This window comes from Coregonus lavaretus, assembly GCF_964263955.1.
Source record: "Coregonus lavaretus genome assembly, chromosome: 3".
Lineage (NCBI taxonomy): Eukaryota > Metazoa > Chordata > Actinopteri > Salmoniformes > Salmonidae > Coregonus > Coregonus lavaretus.
This window is the reverse complement of record NC_139990.1, coordinates 71,265,378-71,292,383: the sequence shown is the minus strand read 5'-3', so window position 1 is coordinate 71,292,383 and position 27,006 is coordinate 71,265,378. Positions and strand designations below refer to the sequence as shown.

Below are 27,006 nucleotides of genomic sequence, written 5' to 3'. Positions count from 1 at the left end.
GCTTATTCAGTACAGTGGAAACTCTTCCCCCTCTGTTAGACATCTATTTCTGACCATTCATTTGGCTGATAATGCAAACATACAGTATCAGCAATCATAAAGCAATCGCAACCATTAAGACATGTTGAAAGACGGAATCGATGGTCAGCTGTGTTATAGAGTGTCATGGTTTTGAGGAAGGGGTTATAAATGGGTCTGGGCATTTAGCCAGTTAATAGGTCATTGTGAGACAATAGGGGGTTCAGTGAGCACTTTGTGCACAAACAGTGCATGAAATCCCACTGATGGGCAGCTCTAAGAGCAGGGCATGTTGATGCAAATAATCCCTAATGAGGAGTGCTGGCATGGGCAGATGGGCACAACTAGGGGACATGGCATGGCACAGTGAAATGGCGGAGCGATTTCTACATATTACAACTTTTGAATATGAATCATGTAGGAGTACAAACGCACACCTGCACCACCTTCCTTTCTGTGGCTAGGCAGACTGTAGCATGCCAATGATAATCCATTCCATTTCTTTCGTAATCGCATGGATTGTGTTTGCAGTACATTACCTTCAGCATTCCTTGTGCTTTTACACTATTAACTGTGGCCACTGCCGCTTCTTGTGAAATAGGCTTGAGTGTCTGTAAGGACATGTTAGGTTCGAAGGTTATGGTGTTTAATAATTTAGCTATCCACGTTGGCAATAGAATAAGCTTTCAAATTGTACCCACCTGACACAGATTGCGATATATAATGGAAAGTTTTTTGGATTGTGTGATGATGGGGACACAGGGCTGTGTTCCAAACAAAACAACAAGTGTGCTTGCTTCAGTTCCTCGGTGGCAAAGCTAGGAAAGCTACAAAATAAAAGCCCCTTACAGTTGAAAGCTCTTTTCTTGAGTCATAAAAGTGCATTGAAATTACTTTCAAGTTTGGACAAGTGTGTGGCCACTTGGAGACACCAGTTAGACTTCTCACTCAAACTCAAACTCACCCTTGTAATCTTTTTTCTTATCTTACTCCAAAATTACAGTGAATATTCTTATTATGTTGAATGTATCCAGGTTATTTCCAGATTTTGTTATTGACAAATGCTGTGAAAAGTACGGTAAATGTAAAATGCACATAAAATCAACATTGTAATGTTTGGATTCAGTCTTGTGTAAGGTGAACAGTTGTGTCCTCACCTTTGATCAGACAATTTCCCCATAATTTCCTAAGTCTTTTCTTTCAATTGCTACCCTGGTCATGCATATGTTTTTTATAGGTCTTCTGTTTGAAACATTTCAATTTGTCCCAACATAATGCAAAAAAAAGTATTCAGTGTTCATGAAGTAGGCTATTATTGTGGTGGTTTGCACTTTTTAAAATGAATGCCTTGGATCTAATTGCATGCAGTTAGGTTTAACGAGCTGTTTGTATTCTAAAATATAGACCTAAAGACCGCAATTACATCAGGTGATTATTTAGGATGACTTGATTGGTGATGGAACGCTGACTTGCGCCTAATGGTTGTATAGTTTGGCTGAGAGCTCAATGCTAACTGTTGCAGACAGCTGTCTGTGAAGTGACAGTGGAGTCAAGCTGCCCTGAACAACATATTTATGGCCCACTGCAGCCCTGAAAGAGGATATAGAGAGAAATAGTAACGGTGTCATTTTGTAGGCACTAACTCTGCCATGGTTCCTTGGACAAAGCCTATTGGGAAATGAATGGTGTTTTTGGAGGGTTTTTGGATAAACGCCCATAATAAGGTTTGTGGTAAACACAGGCTTAGGAGATCTTATACGTTTTGTTCTATGATATAATCTTCATCAGCTAACGTCACTTTTTGTGAATTTTGAAGCTTTTATGTAATAAAGAAAAACCACAAAGCACATAAAGGCTTCGTCATTCATAAAGGTCATGATAACTGACTGATATTATCTCTTAGAACAAAAAGTATTTCCTAAGATCTCCTAAGCCTGTGTTAACCTCAGACCTTATTTTCGGCTTTTATCCCAAAACCCTATTCTTTCCCCATTCATTTTCCCCATAGGAATGGCTGAACGAACCAGAGGTAATTCATTTCCGGGTTCTAGGACTACAAGCTGGTGAGCTCTATTTTACTTTCTCTGAACTGGAACACTGTCTGTATGACTGTCGCCATGGCGATGGAAAAAGAAAACAGTATTTTTTTCAGTGTATGGATCTGGATCTGACTGCAACCCACTGTGGTTGGAAATAGTAGCCTATGCGTTTCCTCATTGCTTTTTTGCGTTGTCGCCACAGGCTATCAGTGTGTTTCAGTCCCCAGTTTTCGACGTACCTGATAAATGTGTGAACAAAATATAATTTAAACTAATGAAATGTTCTGCCTCGATCTCTCTTCCCCTAAGGGCACTGTTTCTAGTTTTTCTCTCTTACACACATGAATGCACTAGAGACTCTCTCTGACACATCAATAGCGAGAGAGAGAGCGACAGATGCACTGAAGAGAAAGAAGTGATCTCGGGGAATGTAATCTGATATAATGTTCCTGGGTGCTCTGAAAGGTTAGCTATAATGTACAGGCGCTTTATATAGTCGAGTCAGGCAATACAAGTTCACTGGCTATATCAGGGCATGAACCATCCATGTGAGCTGTTTGAACAGTGGGAATAGTGGTTCTTACAGCCTGTTGCATCACTTTAATGGGCTGCATTTGGAGAAGATGGTGGGTCTCTTATATTTCCTCTCCAACTGGTGCTGACTGTGTAATCCACTAACAAAACACTGACATGAATGGAGATGAATTAAATCAATTGTTTGATTAGTAATATGAGTGGGATCTGGCTATACCTCTTTGGCTTGTAAACAAGATTGATTAGTGAAATCATTTCTGTCCATAGGGCTATGTGTGCTTTCCACCCTGACTTGTCTAACTATCAAGTTACAGTGATCTAATTTTAGTCGGTCACATCAAAGCTTATGTCCATGTTACCGTAGCTGTGGCTATAGCCCATCTCTCTTTTATATTTCACATGATCTATATATGGCATACTACATACAAGAAGAAAGTGTGTTTACTCTCTTAGGCATGGGGTCTGGAGACATGCAGTTCTCAGTCAGATCCTCTGTGTGTAGGGCAAAAGACAAGCAGTCGGTGATACTGGATCTGAAATGTGTGGGTGGTTGAGGGTGACAAGCTTCCCGTAAAGTAAATGTGTAGTGTGCCTCTGCAGTGTAGGATGGTATGCCTGAAGGGCGTCTCCCTTTACTGTCGCTAGCTAATCTCTCCTGGTCCAACCCACTCCATCAGTGTGTGACTGTGAGCACGTGTGTGGGTGGGCGTCTTCTTTTAGGAACAGCCCTGCATGTGCTGAAGCACTACAGAGGTGTGTTAGTAGCTTCCATTCATTTTACTTTTCTTTCTTTCTTTCGCTCGCTTATCATAATCTAATCTCGATTACATACATTTATTTACCCCCTCATCAGTCATTTTCGTCTTCTGCCGTTGTTTATTCAGAAGTTGTTTTTTTTCCATGCCAAGTTTTCCTCAACTGTAGAGAGAAGGTAGGAGGAGCCGTTTGGAGCAGTGTGCCTCTCTCTCTTCCTCTCTCACACACACACACACTCTCTCTCTCTCTCTTTCTCTCTCTCTCCTCTCTCTCTCGCCTTCTGCCGCTGCATGCGTCAGACCGGAGTTTGTTCACTTCCAAGCAAGTCTGACTGAAGGGGGGAACAGTACTCTTTGGCTTTAGTTTTCACACAATTTTCTCTGAAAAACTTTCTCTGTTTCCTCACGCGCTCAAAGGCAACAAGAAGAGAGTGATGAAGAAGCAATAAGAGAGAATAAGAGGATTTATTCATATTTTTTTGGAAAAAGCACGTGGCAGACTGTTTTAGCCACTGGACCCTTTCAGAGACTGAGAAGTGAGGTCATCCTGTAATTCATTCTCCCTTGGCGGAGTGGCTCCAGCTTTGCTGTTTGTCATTCTTTGAAGAGACAAACACACACACACAGAGCAACAATGGTGGCAGGAATGGTGATGCCCTTGGCGGACTTGAGGGCCATCTACGAGCTCCTGTTTCGCGATGGCGTCATGGTGGCCAAGAAGGACAAGCGGCCCCAGACCAAGCACCCAGAGATCCCCAGCGTGGGAAACCTGCAGGTGATCCGTGCCATGGGCTCCCTCAAGTCCAGGGGCTACTTGAGGGAGACGTTCGCCTGGAGGCACTTCTATTGGTACCTGACCAACGAGGGCATTGTTTACCTGCGTGACTACCTCCGTCTGCCTGCTGAGATCGTCCCCTCTTCCCTGCAAAGGGTTCGCCGTCCAACAGGCACCTTGGCCATTGCCCAAAGGGCAGCACGTGGGGTCCAGTCAGTGGACGGCCCCACATCTTATGTCCCCAAACCTGGCAAGGAAGAAAGTCAGGAGGCGATGGCTGAGCGCCAGGTCTACCGACACAGGAGGATGGGTGCAGCCGAGGAGGAAGGCCCCTCTGGCCAGACGCCAAGGTTCAGAGGTCTCCCGATGGCCGCCGAGATGGTCAGACCAAGAGCATCATGGGAATCTGAGGCCATGGCCCAGCCTCCCCTGAGGAAGGGACGGGGCTTCCGCACTGAGGCTTCAATGATGGAGGAAAGCCAGGTGAAGAGGGCCTCCACAGTTACCTTCTCTCAGAACACTGAGGCTAGAAGCAGTAAAGCAGTGGTTACCTCCCAGGAGAAAATCATCACTAAGGTCCACGCAGAAAGGTCCCAGGTGGTTCTGGTTCAGAAAACGCATGAATCACAGGCCAGCATCAAGTTAGTCTCTTCAAAAACAACCCTCCCATTAGCTGTAACTGCAGTAGCTAGTGCTGCAGTAGTTGGGGCTGCAGCAGTGAAGGTCTCAGCTGAATCCTCTCTCAATAAAGCAGGTAAAGAGAAGCCCAAGAAAGCTGCAGCAGTGACCATCTCTGAGGAGACCCCCAAAGTCTCCGCTGAACCTGTCCCCAGCAAGTCAGCCATTCCAGCACCCCTGCCCCCTACTAAAGAGATTAAGGAGGAAAACAAAACAAAGGTGAAGGAGATTCCAAAACCCAAGAAAGTGTCAGAAATGACCGTCCCCCAAGAGACCCCCAAACTCTCAGCCGAACCCCCCAAATCACTCAAAGTTGACATCACTGCTCCCTTACCAGTGGTCAATGGCAATGACGGTGTTGTCACTGAAAAGGTTATTGAAAAGGTTATCGAAACTAAAAAAGTGATGATTGAAGATGGCTCCAAATCAAAGAAGAAGAAAAAATCTCCCGGAGAAACAGCGAAGGCTGTGATTGCTGACGAAACACCTGTCACAAAGGTGTCCCCAGAAAAAGGACTGAAGACCCCCGAGGAAGAGGAGCCCCCCAAACCCCCACCAGCTATTACATCGTCAACAAAGCCCAAGGGACCAGAATCCACTAAAAAAACTAAGGCTGAGGTTAAAAAAGAAACTAAGGCTGAGATTAAAAAAGAAACGAAGGTTAAAAAAGAAACAAAGGCTGAGGTTAAAAAAGAAACTAAGGCTGAGATTAAAAAAGAAACTGAGGCTGAGGTTCAAAAAGAAACTAAGGCTGAGGAACACAAATCTAATGAGGCTGTTCATCAGACCCCCAAACCAGCAGTGGAACAGAGCAACACTAAACCTGTAGTATCACAAGCTGCACCCCATCCCATTGCAGCCCCTCCAGCTGAGCCTCCAGTCACTGTCCAAGTGCAGGAGAAGGCTGAGACGACCAATAAAGTGACCTCAGGCTCAGCTGGAAAAATCCCCCACAGGTCAGAGATGAGTGTCACTAAAGTGGAAACGGTGACAGTGCAGAAGACCATAAAGACGGAGATGACAATGGAAGCCCTCAAACCTGTGGAGATTACCTTTACACTTCCACCGCAACCTCCACAACCTACCATGGTGCCAGAGGCTAAAGCCCCTATAGAAACAGCTGTGGTTGATTCATCAAAGACAAAAAAAGCGAAAAAGAAAAAGCAGGTTTCTGCACCAGACCGTGAGACCACAACCACAAAACCATTATCCCCACCTGCATCTGAAACATTATCACCAACAGAGGAGGTGTCGATGACCAGGGCCGCCATTAAGGTTGACCTCCCAAACACCCTCGGGGGAAAAGTAATGGACGGCTCTCCAAAGATACCTCCTGAAAGAATGTGGTCTGAGGAAACCAGCATGGCAGCAGCTGTGCAGACTGGGGCCCCTGCTTTAGACAAAGGAGAGGCGGAGTCTTCCCAGCTCTCTGCTGAAAAAATCAAACGGGAGGACCCGAAACCAAAAACCTCCTCTGCGAGGGAAGCAACCGTTGCAGCCGGAGAGTCAGCGTCAGCCGGAGCTGTGGCACGGGCCAGCCTCCACACTGAGCAGGGGGAGCTTCCCAGAGTTGTTGCACAACACTCAGCCACTCTAGCAGCAGCACAGAACACAGAGGAGGAGAAGGAGAAACGTTTATCTGTTCCTCCCAAGGCCTCGGAGAAGGACAAGGAACCCCCACAGACCACTGCAGCCACCGCCCCTCTGCCAGCACAGCCTCACCTGGAGGACACCCGCGACCAGTCTGTAGACGAGGCCAACATGAGGAAGAAGATCGTAGTGGTGGAGGAGGTGATTGAGGTGCAGCACATCACTAGCCCGCAGGCAGTGGCTGGAGGAGAGGTTCCTCCTCCTGTTGTACCTGAGATAACAGGGCAAGAACTGGACTTTGATGTCCTGCACGCACTGGCCGTCGAACGGGCTCTCCTGGCCGGGGGAGCGGTGGTCGAGTCCGCCCAGAGCGCCATCTCTGAGGATGACTGGGACCACTCTCTGGACGTACCCGAGGAGAAGACCTTCCCCAACTTCATAGAAGGTTTGAGAGAATTTCTTGTTTCCCCCTAGTTACTTCCTGTCCTGTGTGTTTGATGTGTGATGTCACTGGAGTTGCCAAGGTTTCCTCCCTTGTATGTACTGTGGGAGGTGGGCGTTGTGGTGATGGCACTACCATGTATTTTACCATGTGCTATTATGCTCTATTTGCATATGGTATAAACAGTGTTTAGGTTATTATACTTGTTGGTTTATGAATCTTTCCCTTCAGAGTATATCATTTGAGGTTGAAATGATGGTATTAGTTTGGTCAGCAAATATCTGTATTATAGTCCCAAGCCTTAGTTTCAGTGTTTGATTTTCTCGATCTATTCTATTATAGAGTCGGTTGCTCTTTAGGACTTGTTTGTGAGATGATGAATGTGTACAAACCAATTACGATGAAGCTGTGATTTAGGCATCTATGAGAGAGCATGCTACTATAGTAGTTCACACCCTATTGTATATTCATATGATTTCTGTTTCACTGGCAGGGAAGATAACTAAATATTATACATACTACAAAGTGAAAAATGTGATAGATGTTCATGCATAACACCATATTGTAGCATACAAACCATGTTGAAACATGTATTTTATTGTACAAACAGCAGTGCCACATGACTTTGAGTTTAGACTTGAGCAATGCACACTCACTGTCTCCCTGCCAGAAAGGATTCAGACCTGAAGTAATTCCTGTGGTGTGGCTATGTGCTACGCGTAGCTTACTCCCTCTGTCTTTTCTCTGTAGAGATGACCTGCATAATAAAGTGAAGGAGAGAATGAATGAGATAAGGGGGTGTGGTGCTTTTGAGACTTTCTCTCTCTGTTGTCAGGAAGACTGTGTTCTTGGCACTGTGATTTTTGAACGGTGGTCTCCAGTTCCTGGTTTCCCCTCTCGGGTCAGATAATAGTATGCCCTTGTATGTGTTATGTAACAACATGCTAGCGATAGGGGCCTTCTGAACATGTTATCATGCCTGCTGGCAGCTCCCAGATTGGCTGGAATGTGCATAAAAATGTTGGCAATGCTATCCCATGTTGTTGGCTTTGGCTGAACTATAAATCTCTGTTTTTCTGCTGTTGTTTGCTGTTTTTAAAGCAAGATGCACGTTGTAGGTTTTTGAATTTATATATATATATATATATATATATATATATATATATATAGATTGTGGGTTTTGAGATGTATTACGTGGGTGTTAATGACTGTATACTGTAGCATATAACCCTTGCACTGAGTGGCGAGAGAACAGTACACATGGGCGTTGTCTGCACTGTTGTGTGAGAGAGAGAACAGACAGGAAATTGGAATAGTTTGCTCATACCATAGCTGTACTATTCTGGGTGTGTTTTCTCGGTTCCACATGTGACATTGCTTCTGCAGGTCTGGAGTGAATTAGCAGCGTTGCTCATATGACAGGCAGTGGTCAAGCTGTGTTAGTCATCAGGAGAATGACTCCACTTTCAGCAATTTGAGGTTAGAGTGTGCTTACAGATCACCCAGTCAACAGCGTTTAGAGTGTTTAAGAGATCTGGATCAAATAACACGTCTGGAGGCAAAATCTTCTTCAAAATGTCCAGTGGCATATTGTTATATGTTAGGGGCATTATATTCCTTTTGTTTTGGCATCAGTGCGAAATGTAAAGGAAATAATGTTCCTTGCTCTTTTTCATCATGCTGTATAACTGATCAGGCAGGGAAACCCATCATGCTTCAGAGTGCCATCCTAACCACAGATACCAATGTTGGCTAACTCACTGCTGCCACCTACTGTGAATGATCCATAATAGCCAGGTGTATGCGCTAATTACCCCAGAAATACCACTGTAAAAGCGTAGTGTCTTTCTCAGGGCTATTTATATTTAGCTTTACTGTCCATAACATAATAGCAATAATATGGAATGCATGTCATGTAGCTATGTGAGCGATACCGTTAGATACATTAGGGACAGTATCTACAGTGGGGGAAAAAAGTATTTAGTCAGCCACCAATTGTGCAAGTTCTCCCACTTAAAAAGATGAGAGAGGCCTGTAATTTTCATCATAGGTACACGTCAACTATGACAGACAAATTGAGAATTTTTTCCAGAAAGTCACATTGTAGGATTTTTAATGAATTTATTTGCAAATTATGGTGGAAAATAAGTATTTGGTCACCTACAAACAAGCAAGATTTCTGGCTCTCACAGACCTGTAACTTCTTCTTTAAGAGGCTCCTCTGTCCTCCACTCGTTACCTGTATTAATGGCACCTGTTTGAACTTGTTATCAGTATAAAAGACACCTGTCCACAACCTCAAACAGTCACACTCCAAACTCCACTATGGACAAGACCAAAGAGCTGTCAAAGGACACCAGAAACAAAATTGTAGACCTGCACCAGGCTGGGAAGACTGAATCTGCAATAGGTAAGCAGCTTGGTTTGAAGAAATGAACTGTGGGAGCAATTATTAGGAAATGGAAGACATACAAGACCACTGATAATCTCCCTCGATCTGGGGCTCCACGCAAGATATCACCCCGTGGGGTCAAAATGATCACAAGAACGGTGAGCAAAAATCCCAGAACCACACGGGGGGACCTAGTGAATGACCTGCAGAGAGCTGGGACCAAAGTAACAAAGCTTACCATCAGTAACACACTACGCCGCCAGGGACTCAAATCCTGCAGTGCCAGACGTGTCCCCCTGCTTAAGCCAGTACATGTCCAGGCCCGTCTGAAGTTTGCTAGAGTGCATTTGGATGATCCAGAAGAGGATTGGGAGAATGTCATATGGTCAGATGAAACCAAAATATAACTTTTTGGTAAAAACTCAACTCGTCGTGTTTGGAGGACAAAGAATGCTGAGTTGCATCCAAAGAACACCATACCTACTGTGAAGCATGGGGGTGGAAACATCATGCTTTGGGGCTGTTTTTCTGCAAAGGGACCAGGACGACTGATCAGTGTAAAGGAAAGAATGAATGGGGCCATGTATCGTGAGATTTTGAGTGAAAACCTCCTTCCATCAGCAAGGGCATTGAAGATGAAATGTGGCTGGGTCTTTCAGCATGACAATGATCCCAAACACACCGCCCGGGCAACGAAGGAGTGGCTTCGTAAGAAGCATTTCAAGGTCCTGGAGTGGCCTAGCCAGTCTCCAGATCTCAACCCCATAGAACATCTTTGGAGGGAGTTGAAAGTCTGTGTTGCCCAGCGACAGCCCCAAAACATCACTGCTCTAGAGGAGATCTGCATGGAGGAATGGGCCAAAATACCAGCAACAGTGTGCGAAAACCTTGTGAAGACTTACAGAAAACGTTTGACCTGTGTCATTGCCAACAAAGGGTATATAACAAAGTATTGAGAAACTTTTGTTATTGACCAAATACTTATTTTCCACCATAATTTGCAAATAAATTCATTAAAAATCCTACAATGTGATTTTCTGGATTTTTTTTTCTCATTTTGTCTGTCATAGTTGACGTGTACCTATGATGAAAATTACAGGCCTCTCTCATATTTTTAAGTGGGAGAACTTGCACAATTGGTGGCTGACTAAATACTTTTTTCCCCCACTGTATGTGAAGGAATATAGCCGGCAGTGATTGAAAAATACTTCAAATGGAGATGTTTAGCATACAGCACATCGGTATGAGGGTGTCTCTTTATGTCTGACGATCCTAGAGCCTTTAGTATTCATGGGTTGCCATCTAATTAAATAGCTGTGAGATTCAGTAATACTCTCAGATTGTTCTACAGTACGCCTGCTTTTATCCTGCTAGTACTGTCTGAGACTCTCAGAACTCATTCAACCCTTTCTCAGACTTCTGTCAATATGTCTATGTAGAAATTGAAACGGGGAACTTTACATCTGGCATTGACATCCTACCCTGTCACTTGAAAGCTCTTTATACATCAGGCCAACAGTGACTCTTGATCTGGGAAATCCCAGGAAAACACTTACACTGTGTCTGTGACATTTGCAATCATGTGTGATGAATGAATAGCACTGCATGTTCAAACAAAAGCTACAGTGTTTATGATAAGTGGGGCTGCCTGCTGGCGCCTTGTAAAAGTCTTCCCACACGTGGGGCACAAGAGGCCATTACCCCAACCCCAACTCATATTTCAGACATGCCATGTTGTTTTCCTAGGCTTCTCCCTACTCGGTGCACAGCATTCCCACATAAATCTAATTGTATTTGTCACATGCCGAATACAACAGGTGTAGACCTTACTGTGAAATGCTTACTTATAACCCCTTATCCAACAATGCAGTTTTAAGAAAATAGAGCTAAGAAAATATTTACTAAATAAACTAAAGTTTTTAAAAAAGTAACACAATAAAATAACAATAACGAGGCTACGTATATACAGGGGGTACCATTAGCGAGTCAATGTGCGGGGGTACAGGTTAGTCGAGGTCATTGACGTAATTTGTACATGTGGGGTGGGGGGTGGGGGGGGGGTCAATAGTCTGGGTGGCCATTTTATTAATTGTTCAGCAGTCTTATGGCTTGGGGATAAAAGCTGTTAAGGAGCCTTTTGGACCTAGACTTGGTGCTCCGGTACCGCTTGCCGTGCGGTAGCAGAGAGTACAGTCTATGACTTGTGTGACTGGAGTCTTTGACAATTTCTGGGTCCTTCCTCTGACACCACCTAGTATAGAGGTCCTGGATGGCAGGAAGCTTGGCCCCAGTGATGTACTGGGCCGTACGCACTACCCTCTGTAGCGGTTTACGGTCGGATGCCGAGCAGTTGCCATACCAGACGGTGATGCAACAGGTCAGGATGCTCTCGATGGTGCAGCTGTATAACTTTTTGAGGATCTGGGGACCCATGCCAAATCTTTTCAGTCTCCTGAAGGGGAATAGGTGTTGTCATGCCCTCTTCACGACTGTCTTGGTGTGTTTGGACCATGATAGTTTGTTGGTGATGTGGACACCAAGGAACTTGAAACTCTCGACACGCTCCACTACAGCCTCGTCGATGTGAATGGGGGCGTGTTCGGCCCTCCTTTTCCTGTAGTCCATGATCATCTCCTTTGTCTTGCTCACATTGAGGGAGAGGTTGTTGTCCTGGCACCACACTGCCAGGTCTCTGACCTCCTCCCTATAGGCTGTCTCATCGTTGTCAGTGATCAGACCTACCACCGTTGTGTCGTCAGCAAACTTAATGATGGTGTTGGAGTCGTGTTTGGCCACACAGTCGTGGGTGAACAGGGAGTACAGGAGGGGACTAAGCACGCACCCCTGATTGGCCCCAGTGTTGAGGATCAGTGTAGCAGATGTGTTGTTGCCTACCCTTACCACCTGGGGGCGGCCCGTCAGGAAGTCCAGGATCCAGTTGCAGAGGGAGGTGTTTAGTCCCAGGGTCCTTAGCTTAACGATGAGCATTGTGGGTGTTGAATGCTGTTCATTGACTACAGCGCAGCGTTCTCACATAGGTGTTCCCTTTGTCCAAATGAGAAAGGGCAGTGTGGAGTGCAATTGAGATTGCGTCATCTGTGGATCTGTTGGAGCGGAATGCGAATTGAAGTGTAGTAATTTAGGCAGGTTACCTTTGAGTTCTTGGGCACAGGGACTATGGTGGCCTGCTTGAAACATGTAGGTATTACAGGGAGTCTGGCCCCGCGGCCTTGTGAATGTTGACCTGTTTAAAGGTCTTGCTCACATTGGCTACTGCGATGTGCGGATGTTGCCTGTAATCCATGGCTTCTGGATGGGATATGTACTGTACGTACGGTCACGACTGTGTCGTCGATGCACTTATTGATGAAGACGGTGACTGAGGTGGTAAACTCCTCAATGCCATTAGCACAATTGGTTAGGAGCCCGAAAAACGACAGCCATCCCCTCCGGCACCATTCTCTTTGTTATTATATTTGTGTAAAACATGAAATTACCAGCAATTCTCAGGATTCTCCTCTGTCTCTTTTCATACTAATGGCTCACGATTGTGGTGTCATGTATGTGAGTGTGTGATCCTGACCTTTCGTGAGTGAAAAACATGGGGGTCAAGCACTGTTAGCTGTCACGGTATCAGTAGCCTGTGTTGTGACATCGCAGCTATGAGAATGTTGAGTACAGTGTAAGGCAGTACATCTGTCTTTTGCTGTTGTGCTCAAAACAAAGTTGGGTAGCTCAGCTGCTCCTATCTCTTTCCGCTTACACCACCTGGCATGTCTCCTAGGCTGGGATGGCACCTGTGTATTTACAGGCCGGCTGATGAGGAAAACACGTGTTGCTCCATATTTCCGATGGAGAGATTGTACTTTGTCTGCTTGCGCAGAATTGTGATTTGCGTCACATGCTTCACGTCACACGGGTCTGATCCAATTGTAGGAACGTTTATAAAACTATAAAACAATGTATACTCAAATCAAATCAAAATCAAATCAAATCAAATTTTATTGGTCACATGCGCCGAATACAACAGGTGCAGACATTACAGTGAAATGCTTACTTACAGCCCTTAACCAACAGTGCATTTATTTTAAACAAAAAAGTAAGAATAAAACAACAACAAAAAAGTGTTGAGAAAAAAAGAGCAGAAGTAAAAATAAAGTGACAGTAGGGAGGCTATATATACAATAGAATAAAGTGACAGTAGGGAGGCTATATATACAGGGGGGTACCGTTGCATAGTCAATGTGCGGGGGCACCGGCTAGTTGAGGTAGTTGAGGTAATATGTACATGTGGGTAGAGTTAAAGTGACTATGCATAAATACTTAACAGAGTAGCAGCAGCGTAAAAAGTATGGGGTGGGGGGGCAGTGCAAATAGTCCGGGTAGCCATGATTAGCTGTTCAGGAGTCTTATGGCTTGGGGGTAGAAGCTGTTGAGAAGTCTTTTGGACCTAGACTTGGCACTCCGGTACCGCTTGCCGTGCGGTAGCAGAGAGAACAGTCTATGACTAGGGTGACTGGAGTCTTTGACAATTTTGAGGGCCTTCCTCTGACACCGCCTGGTATAGAGGTCCTGGATGGCAGGGAGCTTTGCCCCTGTGATGTACTGGGCCGTACGCACTACCCTCTGTAGTGCCTTGCCTTACTCTAGTATAATGCAAAGCTATACAGCTGACCCAATGGTAGGATATGTAATGTTTATCAAACAATAAAACAATGTAGACACTAGTATAATGTATCTTTGCAGTGTATACATTTTCTGTAACATATACAAAGTCCTTTCACAGGAGCCTGCTGGGTATTGTCTTCCAGCATAGGCAGGCAGAGTGGTTGCCAATTGGAGCAGAGCTGGCTCACATGGAGGAAAAAGGCTGCTGGAACAACCAGCGTTAATTATAGTTTGTAATACAATGTAATGAGTGCAGCCTGGCTGGCTCACGTCAGAGTGACTGGGAGATCTACTGCCTCCATATAACAGTGAACTCACTGTAGTCTAAACTATGGAACAAGCACACAGATCAATAGCATATGTGCATATAATGAGTACTAGGCCAAGATGAGCTGATGTTAGGTATTTCCCATGGTGCATATTGGATTTTTGTCCTTGGTCAACAACATACCTTGGAAGCTACAGTGCCTTCAGAAAGTATTCACACCCCTTGACTTTTTACACATTTTGTTGTGTTACAGCCTGAATTTTAAAATAAGATTTTGTGTCACTGGCCTACAGCTTGAATAATTTTTTACATAATAATGTGCAAATATTGTACAATCCAGGTGTGCAAAGCTCTTAGAGACTTACTCAGAAAGACTCGCAGCTGTAATCGCTGCCAAAGGTGAGTCTAACATGTATTAACTCAGGGGTGTGAATACTTATGTAAATGAGATATTTCTGTATTTCATTTTCAATATATTTTCAAATAATGTATAAAAACATATTTTCACTTTGTCATTATGGGGTATTGTGTGTAGATGGGGGAGAAATCAATTTTGAATACAGGCTGTAACGCAACAAAATGTTGAATACTGTAAGTGAAGGGGTATGAATACTTTCTGAAGGCACTGTATGTGGCTCAGGTATCCTCTCCTGGGTGTTGAGAGGAGGGAAGGGAACACATTCTAAAAAGTGTATGTTGATTTTGTGATGTGTACACACACACACACACACACACACACACACACACACACACACACACACACGTACACACCCACCCACTTACACAAAAAATACTATAGGTTTTCTCTACTCATTTCAAAGGTCTCAGAAACATTTGACCTTTAACACGAACCTCCCAAACTGTAACAGTATGTTTTTCAGCAGACACCCGCCTGACGTTCTCTGAGTTAAGATGGAACATTAACTAGAGCAGAGAGCGTCTCCATGGTTTAGAGAGAATATCTGAGCTTTCCTCACTAGACATATAGAAAATGTCTATACATGGGGCCCCTTTACGACTTATGGTCAGTTAATTTAACAATTCTGTGTGTTCCAATTTGTGCCTTTCTTGGACACTGTTCTTGTATTTGTTACATCCAGTCTTTCTGTTGATAAAACTCCTTTATAAAAATGTTCATTACAAAGGTCTAAGGGAGATAGCAAAGCTGGCGGTATTTCTCAGTTCTTCAATGTTCAAAGCCTTTTTAGGCAGTTTTTAGCCTTTTTAGGCACTAACTCCTCATCACTCCATGAGTGTGAGTGATGTGTGTATGGATATCACAGGGGTGAACTATAGGGGTGAACTATATATCTGTTGACATATAGAAATGCCAATAGGAGATCATGTCTTTGGACTACTCTCAATTGTAGCTAAATTGGTAGAGCATGGCGCTTGTAACACCAGGGTAGTGGGTTCGATCCCCGGGACCACCCATACGTAAAAATGTATGTGCACATGACTGTAAGTCGCTTTGAATAAAAGCGTCTGATAAATGGCATATTATGAGCCTCCAAAGGGTGTCATAGTATAGCTCTATTTCAGAAAATACTGCACCACTTTATTGGTTAATTTGGTGGAAATATTCCATGTCAATATTACTAGCAACTGTGTTTGGACCATAGACAATCCTATAAGGACTTCAGTTCCTAGCAGACACAATATTGAAATCTTCAATATCTGTGACTCTATTTCAGTTTTACAGAGCTCCAAATAACAAGGCCTGGTTGAACACGTAATACTCATTTTAGAAAGGCCTATTTCATCCTCAAACATAGGTGACCAAAGAAAATGTGTCTAAGAAAGTAAAGTTGTGAATGGAACATACATTGTCAATACTGCAATTCACATTGCCACATGCACACTTAGATACATAGCCACCTATTTAAAAACATGATATATATAGCCAATGATGTACATTGCAGGGGTCCCCAAAGCAACAGGGGCTCATTATTTAGAGAGGCTTGGATTAGGTCATGCCAATATATCTCTCACTAAACAGGAGTGTGTTCACTGGCATTTAGACAGTTAAGTTTGACATTCCTAACCCAGTGCCAAAGAAGACCACCAAGCCAGCCTGAGCCGGAATAGTTCCAGTTCTGGATATGAGGAATTGTCATTTTGTGTTGTGTGTTATATCACGGATCACTTTCTGTTTTCACTTTTCCATCTGGTTTATGTTAGAGGACAGTGTAATCGACACAGTGCTTCGTTGAGAACCGTTTGTCCTGCTTCACCTGTTGATTATCCACTTGTGTCTTCATGTCACATAGATGATAGGCTTTGGCAGAAAGCTCAATTGACCGTAGTGGTATTAGATGATGGCTAGATAGTAGGCTATTTGCTGACAGTATTAGCTGATGTACATACTTCAGGTATGTAGGTACAGTATGTGCTCAGGCAAGCTGTATATACGTCATCAGATTCTTCTTAAATGGTTCAGGTCTCTTTCCTGGCCTGGCTGAAACCTGTGACATAATCTCACTGAATAAAGATCTCCTCATCTGAGAAGGAAAAGTAGCCTGGCGTAGTGGGCTACTGCAGCCAAATGGCCGCCAGAGTGGTGCCATCAGCTTCTAAACTGTAATGGTGTGATCATCTGTCCCTGTCTGGTATTTATAGCGCCACAGTAAGTTTCAATACCACCCCTTGCCTTCCCCTCTCCTCCGCCCCCCTTGGCCCTGTCGGGTCCCTTCCGCCCCCCTTCTTCTAATTGTGAGGCCACTAGAGAGCAGGCTGACAAATCCTAGCAGCAGGCACGGGCTGTCAAAATGAAGAAGGGGGAGAAACGGGGCAGCGGACAGCAAACAAACAGGAGCCCTCCTCTTTCCCCTCATTCCCCCTGATTCGGCTCTCTCTGTTCCTCCTACTTCCTCTTCCTCTCTCTGTTCCTGACAACATAGATGAAGATCGTACCTGGTAGGTCAACTGACTGGGGTGACTGTTGTTGTGGTCTGTGTCTGTGTCCATCTGTCTCTCTGTCGGCTGTCCGTCTGTGTGTTTTTGGCAAACGCGGTGTGTGAAATGTTGTTGTGTTGCCGAGAGGGGGGAAACGCACATCCGTACTACACACAAACACACATTCACCACACACGCACACACTCACGGCCGCTTAACCACGACCTTCAGCTTCCGAAGTAGGGATTCTATTCCATATTTAAACCTGTTGGCACTATGGCGGACTTGAATTACGAATAACGTCTGCTGACTGTTTAAAATATATATATATATTTATATTTGAAGTTGTGGGACAGTCCCGACTCCCCACCCCGCCAGCCACCCAGAGGGAACTGTCTAGTCCTCTGAGTTGGACAGACGTGCGTCCAGAATAAGAGGGTTGTGACTGGCTAGAAAGATAGTGTTGGGCGATTTGTGAATACTGAATAGCCGTAAAAAAAAATACAAAATAAAGCCTACACCTATATTGTCTTGCACAAGCCACCTGTGTCGTCAGACCATTTGGGATTGTTGTTGTTGTGTGTAAGCAAGTTAACCGGTAGTCTATCTGTTTCTTTCTAAGAGATTTAGAAGGCAGGATTATTTGATAACACTTCAGATTGTCTGTGTTTAGTTCACTCTTATTGTTGAAGGAAATTATTTACAAGATAGAGGTGAGACTGTACATAGCGCATGTGTGAAAGTGTAATCGATGGGCTAGTATGGTAAACATGCCGCTCCCCTCTCTATCGCTGAGACAGAGAGTGAAGAATGCATGTGAACGCAGCAACGTTTCGTAACGAGTTGTTTGATGTTGAAGTCACAGCGAGACCTTTACCCTCTGATGGACCTTACTATGAATATTATTCTTCCTTTGGGCTGGGCTTTTCTTCTTTTGAAATCACTCAGTGACAGGACCCTTTAAAATAACACTTCCAGACTAACCAGTCCTGCTTTACTTTACCTAACAAAGACATATCCATCACCTACTTCCTTGGGAAATACTGTAGAACTAAATCCTTGTTCAGTTGAACTATGATGTACTGTATGTGTAGAGGTTGGAAAAGAGGGGGATCATTCATTGGGGAACATATGGGAGCGATTAGGCTGCAATGAGAGAGAGAAGGGGAACAAAAAGAACATTGATACTCTAGGATGGAATGAGTCAGAGAGGGGGGGGGGGGGGGTTCAATTCAATGTGGTAAGAACACAATACTCTCAATGTAAACTTCCACCTACTGTCAACGTTTACCGTATTTTCCGCACTATAAGGTGCACCGGAGTATAAGCCGCAGCAGCTAAATTGAATGATATTGAATGATGTGTACATATATAAGCCGCACTGGACTATAAGCCGCAGGTGTTTTAATGTTTAATTACCATATGTAAGGGTTCGTGCACAGAGGGGATTGTCGGGAAAGAGACAAACTGTCTCGCTCTCGTAATGTCTGTCTGTCTTGCTCTCGTTCTGTCTCTCGTTCTGTCTCTCGTACCACTCTCGGTTCCACTTTTACTTATGCGCGCTACCTGTCTCACTCTTTTCCGGCCTCCAGCTTTTCCTGCTGGAGCCCGCCGCTTAAAGGTGGGGGGCGCGGACCGGTCATAGAGCCCATAGAGTTAAAGTTGGTGGACTGTAACCTGTAAAATCCATAGATTTAGGAGGTCTTCTAGTGGCCGTTAGCAGTAAAAATCCATAGATTAGCCGCACCGTTATATAAACCGCAGGGTCGAAAAATGGGAAAAAAGGCGCGGCTTATAGTCCGAAAATTAAATTATAACCATATTATCAGATTGTTTTAGTGCTAGTATTTCAAGAGGGAGAAGAGGACTTTTACATCATTTTACAGGGGTAGGTTTTTTTTTAAACTGTTCATTCATTGGAAGTCTAACTTGCCTTTGTGACTGTGTGTGTGTGTGTCTGTATGTTTAATGAACAGAGTCCAGTAAAGTGCCCAATGTGACTAGATCCACTTTGGTTTAGACAGCCCTTTGTATTTAAAGCAGATGTGTACTGTAAACACAGAGTGGGCCGGTTATTACAGGACAGACACATACATTATAGAAACATACGTTTAGACTGTAGAGAGAGGAAGAAAAGAGAAAGGAAGAGAGACTGAGTTGTAAACAGAGAGAAGACTAGATGAGGGACAGAAGAAGTGTTGAAAGAGTAGAGGGCGTAGCAGCGAGTGAGAGAAAGCTAGGGGTTCACTGTTTCGGCCGGGAAAGGTTGAAACTGTACGTCTTTATTTTTTAAACCACCCTTCCACCTCTCTTCTGTGGCACACCCACGCGGCCCCACTCCCCTCTCACTCCATGCCCCCCAGGACCCATGTTCCCCGCCCTGGTGGTTTTGGGGCACATAGTGACCCTGATCGCAGTCTGGCGCTTGACGAGACTGAGGAGGCAAGGTAAGAGCACTTCAGGCGATAGGGAGAAAAGGGGGAAGGGCTTTTCAATGTTAATCTCCCACCAAGAAGACACTCTAACCTTAAGTTAAGGAGAGTCAAAGTCATAGAGTAGCCGGCTGTACCATTCAGTAGGAGCATGTCTCCTTTTCCCTTTACTTCTCTCTTTCACCAGCAACTCTTTCTCTCTCTCTCTCTCTCTTTCTCTCTTTCACTCTTGCTTTACTCTAGTCAGCCCTCTTGTGTTGGAAGTTAACCCTCTAAATGCTGGCTACTATCCTAGTCATGTTAACAGTCGTGGTATGTGGTATGAGAGGCATGAGGGGGTGTGGCTGATCTGTTCACATCACACTAGCTGTTATTCTTTGGATCTGAATCAGTGTCCAAGGTCTGAAAGAAAGTAATATCACAAATCTATGAATTGCAAATCTATCAAGCCTCTCTGAATAAATAGTAGCTACAGTATTTACAATGAGATATCATTATCACATTTTCATCTTGCCGTTATCACAGAACAGACCATTTAACCGTTAGATTCAGATTTTAAATTAATATGAGGGTCATAAGTGCCTTCCAGTACTTCCAACATTGATTAGATTTTCTATGATTGAATTGGCTTACAACATGCTAATGTTAGCCTGCATGCTTACACCAGCTTCAACTTTATGACACGGTTGCATGTAAGGCAGTTACTTTCATGCTTGACCTCTGTGGTCGGTGGGCATAACCCTTGGCAAGCCGTGACTGGTGAAGGTTGCGGGGGGTCTTCCGGTACGTGATTGAACACTGATCTTACTGCAGCAGCAGCTCTCATTACACAGGAAGTGCAGGGGAACATGGGAAGCCCATCACCTGGTCTCGTGTTGTAGGTTTTCGTGTGACCCGTTAGACCCCGCCAGAGCCATCTTGACAAGTCACACCACTGAGAAAGCTTGAGGTGCTCCGCCTGACCACCCAACCTCCACCCCACCTCCACCCCAAACAAGACTTAGCTATGCTTATTGTTGTAGGGTAGTTGATGGGGGGCTGTCAGGTGTGAACAATGTGTAAGCTCCCAAACCTGTTTCAGTCATGTATAAGGCTATGCCTGTGGGCGTCGGAGTCGGGCTGGTGTGTGTGTGTGTGTGGGATTAATCACTGTTGCTAGGGTCAGGGTTTAATGCACCTGTCAGGTTGGAGGCAGTACAGTGATGGCCCCACCCTACAGAGAGACAGACAGACTCAGACAGATAGAGTTACAGAGAGATATAGGAATCCACAGGTGGGCCAGCCATTCAACGGGAACACTTTGATATCTTCTTCAAGGTGTTAGCCTGAATCAACATCAGATCTGTGATGGGTAATATCATATGGAATGACACAGACTATAGGTTAAATGCATGAAGGGTTCTGTGTAACCCCACACATGGGGAGGCTAAATGTTGTTTACATGTCAAGCTGCTAGAATATGACCCAGTAATTAGCTAGAATAACATCCACTGCATCCAAACGATAATGTTCTGTTAACCCTTCAGAGTTAGTAAAGGTCTAAGTAGCAGGGGGCTACTCTAAGTGATTGATGCTCTTCCTGTGCAGTGACAATGTTGGGCTCCTACAGAGAAAGATGATGACCTGGCATCTAGGTAGAATAACATCCACTATGTCATGTATGTTGTGAACACACACACACACACACATGCAGCAAGTGGAACACAGCAGAGAAGGGTCATCAAGAGTTAAGTAGCTGGTGGAATGCAGCTGGAGGAAGTCTCATCAGAGTCAGTAAAATGATTAAGTAGATGGGGCTACTCTTGGTGATTTATGCTCTTCCTGTGCAGTGACAGTGACCAGGAGGTATCTGGTCCCCAACTGTCCTCTGTCACTGGCACCGGCCTGCATGATGACAGGTCTGTCCCCCAACCCCACTCAATGGCTCCTTAGCTGGATCCCATCCCATCCTTAATATACAGAGTGATGATGAGAGTAGTGAGGATCACATACTATATAATAGCAGGTATATTATACAGTGGCCATTTCACCTGCTTCTGTATTGGATATGTAGTTTGGCTCTGTTGTACTGGGTCACATTCATTTGGCACCAAATGGACTGAAACAGGTAGGGAGTACTTGGATTTGTCCAATAAGAACCGCTTGTTTTTGTTTTCCAGGAAGAGGCTATCATTTGCTGATCTGACCTAATTCAAGTTGAAGTTTAATTGTCACATGCACAAGTACAGTGAAATGCCCAACCTGCAATCTCCACCCAACAGTGCAGCAATCAACATCAAAACAGCACAACCAATAATAATAATAATAATAATAAATATATATGTATAATAAAGAAAACATGAGAAATAAGAAATAAGAGAGGAAGCTATATACAGGGTCAGTGCCAATACCAAATCCGCAATGTGCAGGGACACTGGAGCACCCTAGACATGTAGATGTAGGCGGGGATTAAAGATCAGGTCATTTGAAAGGTCATTGTAAGTGGGCGTGGCTAAGTAAAACCATTAAAACTCTCTCTTTCACCTACAAGGTGCATCACCTTTCATTCTCTCTCTGAACTTTAACCTTTCCATTTGTGTATGTTTACCATTGCCCAAGGCAACCATACCTAGCAAATTCTTCCTTAGGTGGTCATGCCAAATACGGTATTTCAACTGTTGTTCATGGGAGGTCTACCTTTTTTAAAGGATTTTTCTATTATGTATAGTGTGTGATATTCAGAGGCTGGTTAGTATTGAGAGGGTGTTTCCCAGACGGTTAATGGAACGTTTGGAGTGTTTTGCATAATTGGTACATAATGACTTCTCAGGCAGAACTTGTTTTACAGGTGGTTCTCAGTTTAATTAAGGCTTATAGCAATCCTTTCTCATATAAACTCAGCAAAGAAAGAATCTTCCCTTTTTCAGGACCCTGTCTTTCAAAGATAATTAGTGAAAATCCAAATAACTTCACAGATCTTCATGGTAAAGGGTTTAAACACTGTTTACCATGCTTGTTCAATTAACCATAAACAATTAATGAACATGCACCTGTGGAACGGTCGTTAAGACACTAACAGCTTACAGACGGTAGGCAATTAAGGTCACAGTTATGAAAACTTAGGACACTAAAGAGGCCTTTCTACTGACTCTGAAAAACACCAAAGATGCCCAGTATCCCTGCTCATCTGTGTGAACATGCCTTAGGAATGCTGCAAGGAGCCATGAGGACTGCAGATGTGGCCAGGGCAATAAATTGCAATGTCTGTACTGTGAGACGCCAAGACAGCGCTACAGGGACAGGACGGACAGCTGATCGTCCTCGCAGTGGCAGAACACGTGTAACAACACCTGCACAGGATCGGTACATCCGAACATCACACCTGCGGGACAGGTACAGGATGGCAACAACAACTGCCCGAGTTACACCAGGAACGCACAATCCCTCCATCAGTGCTCAGACTGTCCACAATAGGCTGAGAGAGGCTGGATTGAGGGCGTGTAGGCCTGTTGTAAGGCTGGTCCTCACCAGACATCACCGGCAACAACGTCGCCTATGGGCACAAACCCACCATCGCTGGACCAGACTGGACTGGCACAAAGTGCTCTTCACTGATGAGTCACGGTTTTGTCTCACCAGGGGTGATGGTCGGATTCGCATTTATCGTCGAAGGAATGAGCGTTATACCGAGGCCTATACTCTGGAGCGGGATCGATTTGGAGGTGGAGGGTCCGTCATGGTCTGGGGCGGTGTGAAACAGCATCATCGGACTGAGCTTGTTGTCATTGCAGGCAATCTCAATGCTGTCCGTTACAGGGAAGACATCCTCCTCCCTCATGTGGTACCCTTCCTGCAGGCTCATCCTGACATGACACTCCAGCATGACAATGCCACCAGCCATACTGCTCGTTCTGTGCGTGATTTCCTGCACGACAGGAATGTCAGTGTTCTGCCATGGCCAGCGAAGAGCCCAGATATCAATCCCATTGAGCACGCCTGGAACCTGTTTGATCGGAGGGTGAGGGCTAGGGCCATTCCCTCCAGAAATGTCCGGGAACTTGCAGGTGCCTTGGTGGAAGAGTGGGGTAACATCTCACAGCAAGAACTGGCAAATCTGGTGCAGTCCATGGGGAGGAGATGCACTGCTGTACTTAATGCAGCTGGTGGCCACACCAGATACTGTTACTTTTGATTTTGACCCCCTCCCCCCCCCCCCCCTTTGTTCAGGGACACATTATTCCATTTCTGTTAGTCACATGTCTGTGTAACTTGTTCCGTTTATGTCTCAGTTGGTGAATGTTGTTATGTTCATACAAATATTTACACATGTTAAGTTTGCTGAAAATAAACTTAGTTGACAGTGAGAGGACATTTTCTTTTTTTGCTGAGGTTGATTAGACTGTAAATACAATGTAGAGATTGTGCCGGGGGGTTGTCACCCTACTTTTACAGTAACTCAAGAGTTGCTACATTTTTATTAGAATTGATCTTTACTTACGTTTGAACACACACAAATAATTTCTCTGTTGTCCAAGAGATGACACAAACACTCATAATGCTGTTGTAAGCTGATGCTATAGAAGGACTGGGGTGAGTGGCTTGGCACTGAGTCACTGGTGTGGAGGAAAGCTCCACAGTGTTTCCTGGAAACAATCACAACTCCCACAACTTCTACTCTGGAGGCTGCAACAGACATTTTTGGAGGGAGGGAGTGATTCAATTTGATTCACTTCTGTGCTTTTTATCCTTCCAGGAACCATGTGTGTGTACAAAATAACACATATCCCCCCCAACACCAACACTGTCTGTAAAGCTGTGTTGGTGTGGTACAGTATTCATAACAGAAAGGTCCAGTGGACATATGCAACGTGCAACAGGGGGCACATGGGGAGCAGAGAGTTATAAATCAGACATGTAGTTTGGTTCAGATTGTTGACTTTGGATACTGTTCAGTGTCCTCTGGGAGAAGGGGAGAGGGCAGAGTAATTGACCCTGTTAAAAAACACAGAGGAACAACGTACAGACCTGATGTGTACCTCATGAGTGGCAGTCATTGAGGCTGTATTTATGAGTTGCTCTGGGACCATGGAAACACATCCTGTCCTAGGCTAAGAGTTTATTTATACCTCTCGGTCCTCATCAGGGGATTTCTCAACAGCATACCCTAGTTAGTATACATAAGCATCATACTGTATATCCCGTGAAGTTCTTTCTAAATTATATTTAATCTAGGAGAAGTATCTCCCTTTATCTTTGAAGCCCTAAAACCCTTAACAAAGCTGTGGGACTGCCCACTAAATACAGTGGGGGAAAAAAGTATTTAGTCAGCCACCAATTGTGCAAGTTCTCCCACTTAAAAAGATGAGAGAGGCCTGTAATTTTCATCATAGGTACACGTCAACTATGACAGACAAAATGAGAAAAAAACATCCAGAAAATCACATTGTAGGATTTTAAATGAATTTATTTGCAAATTATGGTGGAAAATAAGTATTTGGTCACCTACAAACAAGCAAGATTTCTGGCTCTCACAGACCTGTAACTTCTTCTTTAAGAGGCTCCTCTGTCCTCCACTCGTTACCTGTATTAATGGCACCTGTTTGAACTTGTTATCAGTATAAAAGACACCTGTCCACAACCTCAAACAGTCACACTCCAAACTCCACTATGGCCAAGACCAAAGAGCTGTCAAAGGACACCAGAAACAAAATTGTAGACCTGCACCAGGCTGGGAAGACTGAATCTGCAATAGGTAAGCAGCTTGGTTTGAAGAAATCAACTGTGGGAGCAATTATTAGGAAATGGAAGACATACAAGACCACTGATAATCTCCCTCGATCTGGGGCTCCACGCAAGATCTCACCCCGTGGGGTCAAAATGATCACAAGAACGGTGAGCAAAAATCCCAGAACCACACGGGGGGACCTAGTGAATGACCTGCAGAGAGCTGGGACCAAAGTAACAAAGCCTACCATCAGTAACACACTACGCCGCCAGGGACTCAAATCCTGCAGTGCCAGACGTGTCCCCCTGCTTAAGCCAGTACATGTCCAGGCCCGTCTGAAGTTTGCTAGAGTGCATTTGGATGATCCAGAAGAGGATTGGGAGAATGTCATATGGTCAGATGAAACCAAAATAGAACTTTTTGGTAAAAACTCAACTCGTCGTGTTTGGAGGACAAAGAATGCTGAGTTGCATCCAAAGAACACCATACCTACTGTGAAGCATCGGGATGGAAACATCATGCTTTGGGGCTGTTTTTCTGCAAAGGGACCAGGACGACTGATCCATGTAAAGGAAAGAATGAATGGGGCCATGTATCGTGAGATTTTGAGTGAAAACCTCCTTCCATCAGCAAGGGCATTGAAGATGAAACGTGGCTGAGTCTTTCAGCATGACAATGATCCCAAACACACCGCCCGGGCAACGAAGGAGTGGCTTCGTAAGAAGCATTTCAAGGTCCAGGAGTGGCCTAGCCAGTCTCCAGATCTCAACCCCATAGAAAATCTTTGGAGGGAGTTGAAAGTCCGTGTTGCCCAGCGACAGCCCCAAAACATCACTGCTCTAGAGGAGATCTGCATGGAGGAATGGGCCAAAATACCAGCAACAGTGTGTGAAAACCTTGTGAAGACTTACAGAAAACGTTTGACCTGTGTCATTGCCAACAAAGGGTATATAACAAAGTATTGAGAAACTTTTGTTATTGACCAAATACTTATTTATTAGTTTTTAAATAATAATTTACTTGTTATTCTTCTGCATCACAGTTCTCAGGTTGTTATTGCACTCTGGGTGTGACATGGCAGCTAGATAATGTGCAGATTGAATGACTGTGGGAGGGGAGAGGTTTTATTGGTTAGGGATAGTGCTCTGTTGATTACTCACCCTGACAGGATTAAGCAATGTCCTGACAATTAGGATCAAGGATGTCATTCAGCTATTACTATTTTAGAGACACTGATGACGAGTAGTATCTTAAGTAACACTTCCAGTTCCATGTAACATTTACATTTTAGTCATTTAGCAGACGCTCTTAGCCAGAGCGACTTACAGGAGCAATTAGGGTTAAGTGCCTTGCTCAAGGGCACATCGGCAGATTTTTCACCTAGTCGGCTCGGGGATTAGATCCAGCGACCTTTCGGTTACTGGCACAATGCTCTTAACCACTAAGCTACTTGCCGCCCCAATATACAGTGGGGAAAAAAAGTATTTAGTCAGCCACCAATTGTGCAAGTTCTCCCACTTAAAAAGATGAGAGAGGCCTGTAATTTCATCATAGGTACACGTCAACTATGACAGACAAAATGAGAATTTTTTTTCCAGAGAATCACATTGTAGGATTTTTTATGAATTTATTTGCAAATTATGGTGGAAAATAAGTATTTGGTCAATAACAAAAGTTTCTCAATACTTTGTTATATACCCTTTGTTGGCAATGACACAGGTCAAACGTTTTCTGTAAGTCTTCACAAGGTTTTCACACACTGTTGCTGGTATTTTGGCCCATTCCTCCATGCAGATCTCCTCTAGAGCAGTGATGT

At 44.3% G+C, this 27,006-nt stretch overlaps 1 protein-coding gene across 4 annotated transcripts in view; it reads left to right on the top strand.

Moving 5' to 3' along the window:
• LOC311112157 (plectin-like) overlaps window positions 1-27,006 on the top strand; it is a 160,224-nt gene that overhangs the window by 71,184 nt on the left and 62,034 nt on the right. The window contains exon 1 of one of the 4 annotated variants that reach the window (XM_084155133.1): window positions 3,342-6,834. The exons of the other annotated variants lie outside the window; for them this stretch is intronic. Coding sequence (XP_084011259.1) covers window positions 3,981-6,834 — 2,854 coding nt within the window. The 5' untranslated portion in view covers window positions 3,342-3,980. Of the gene's footprint in view, window positions 1-3,341; window positions 6,835-27,006 lie in introns of those variants that run through there. 4 annotated transcript variants of the gene reach the window in all.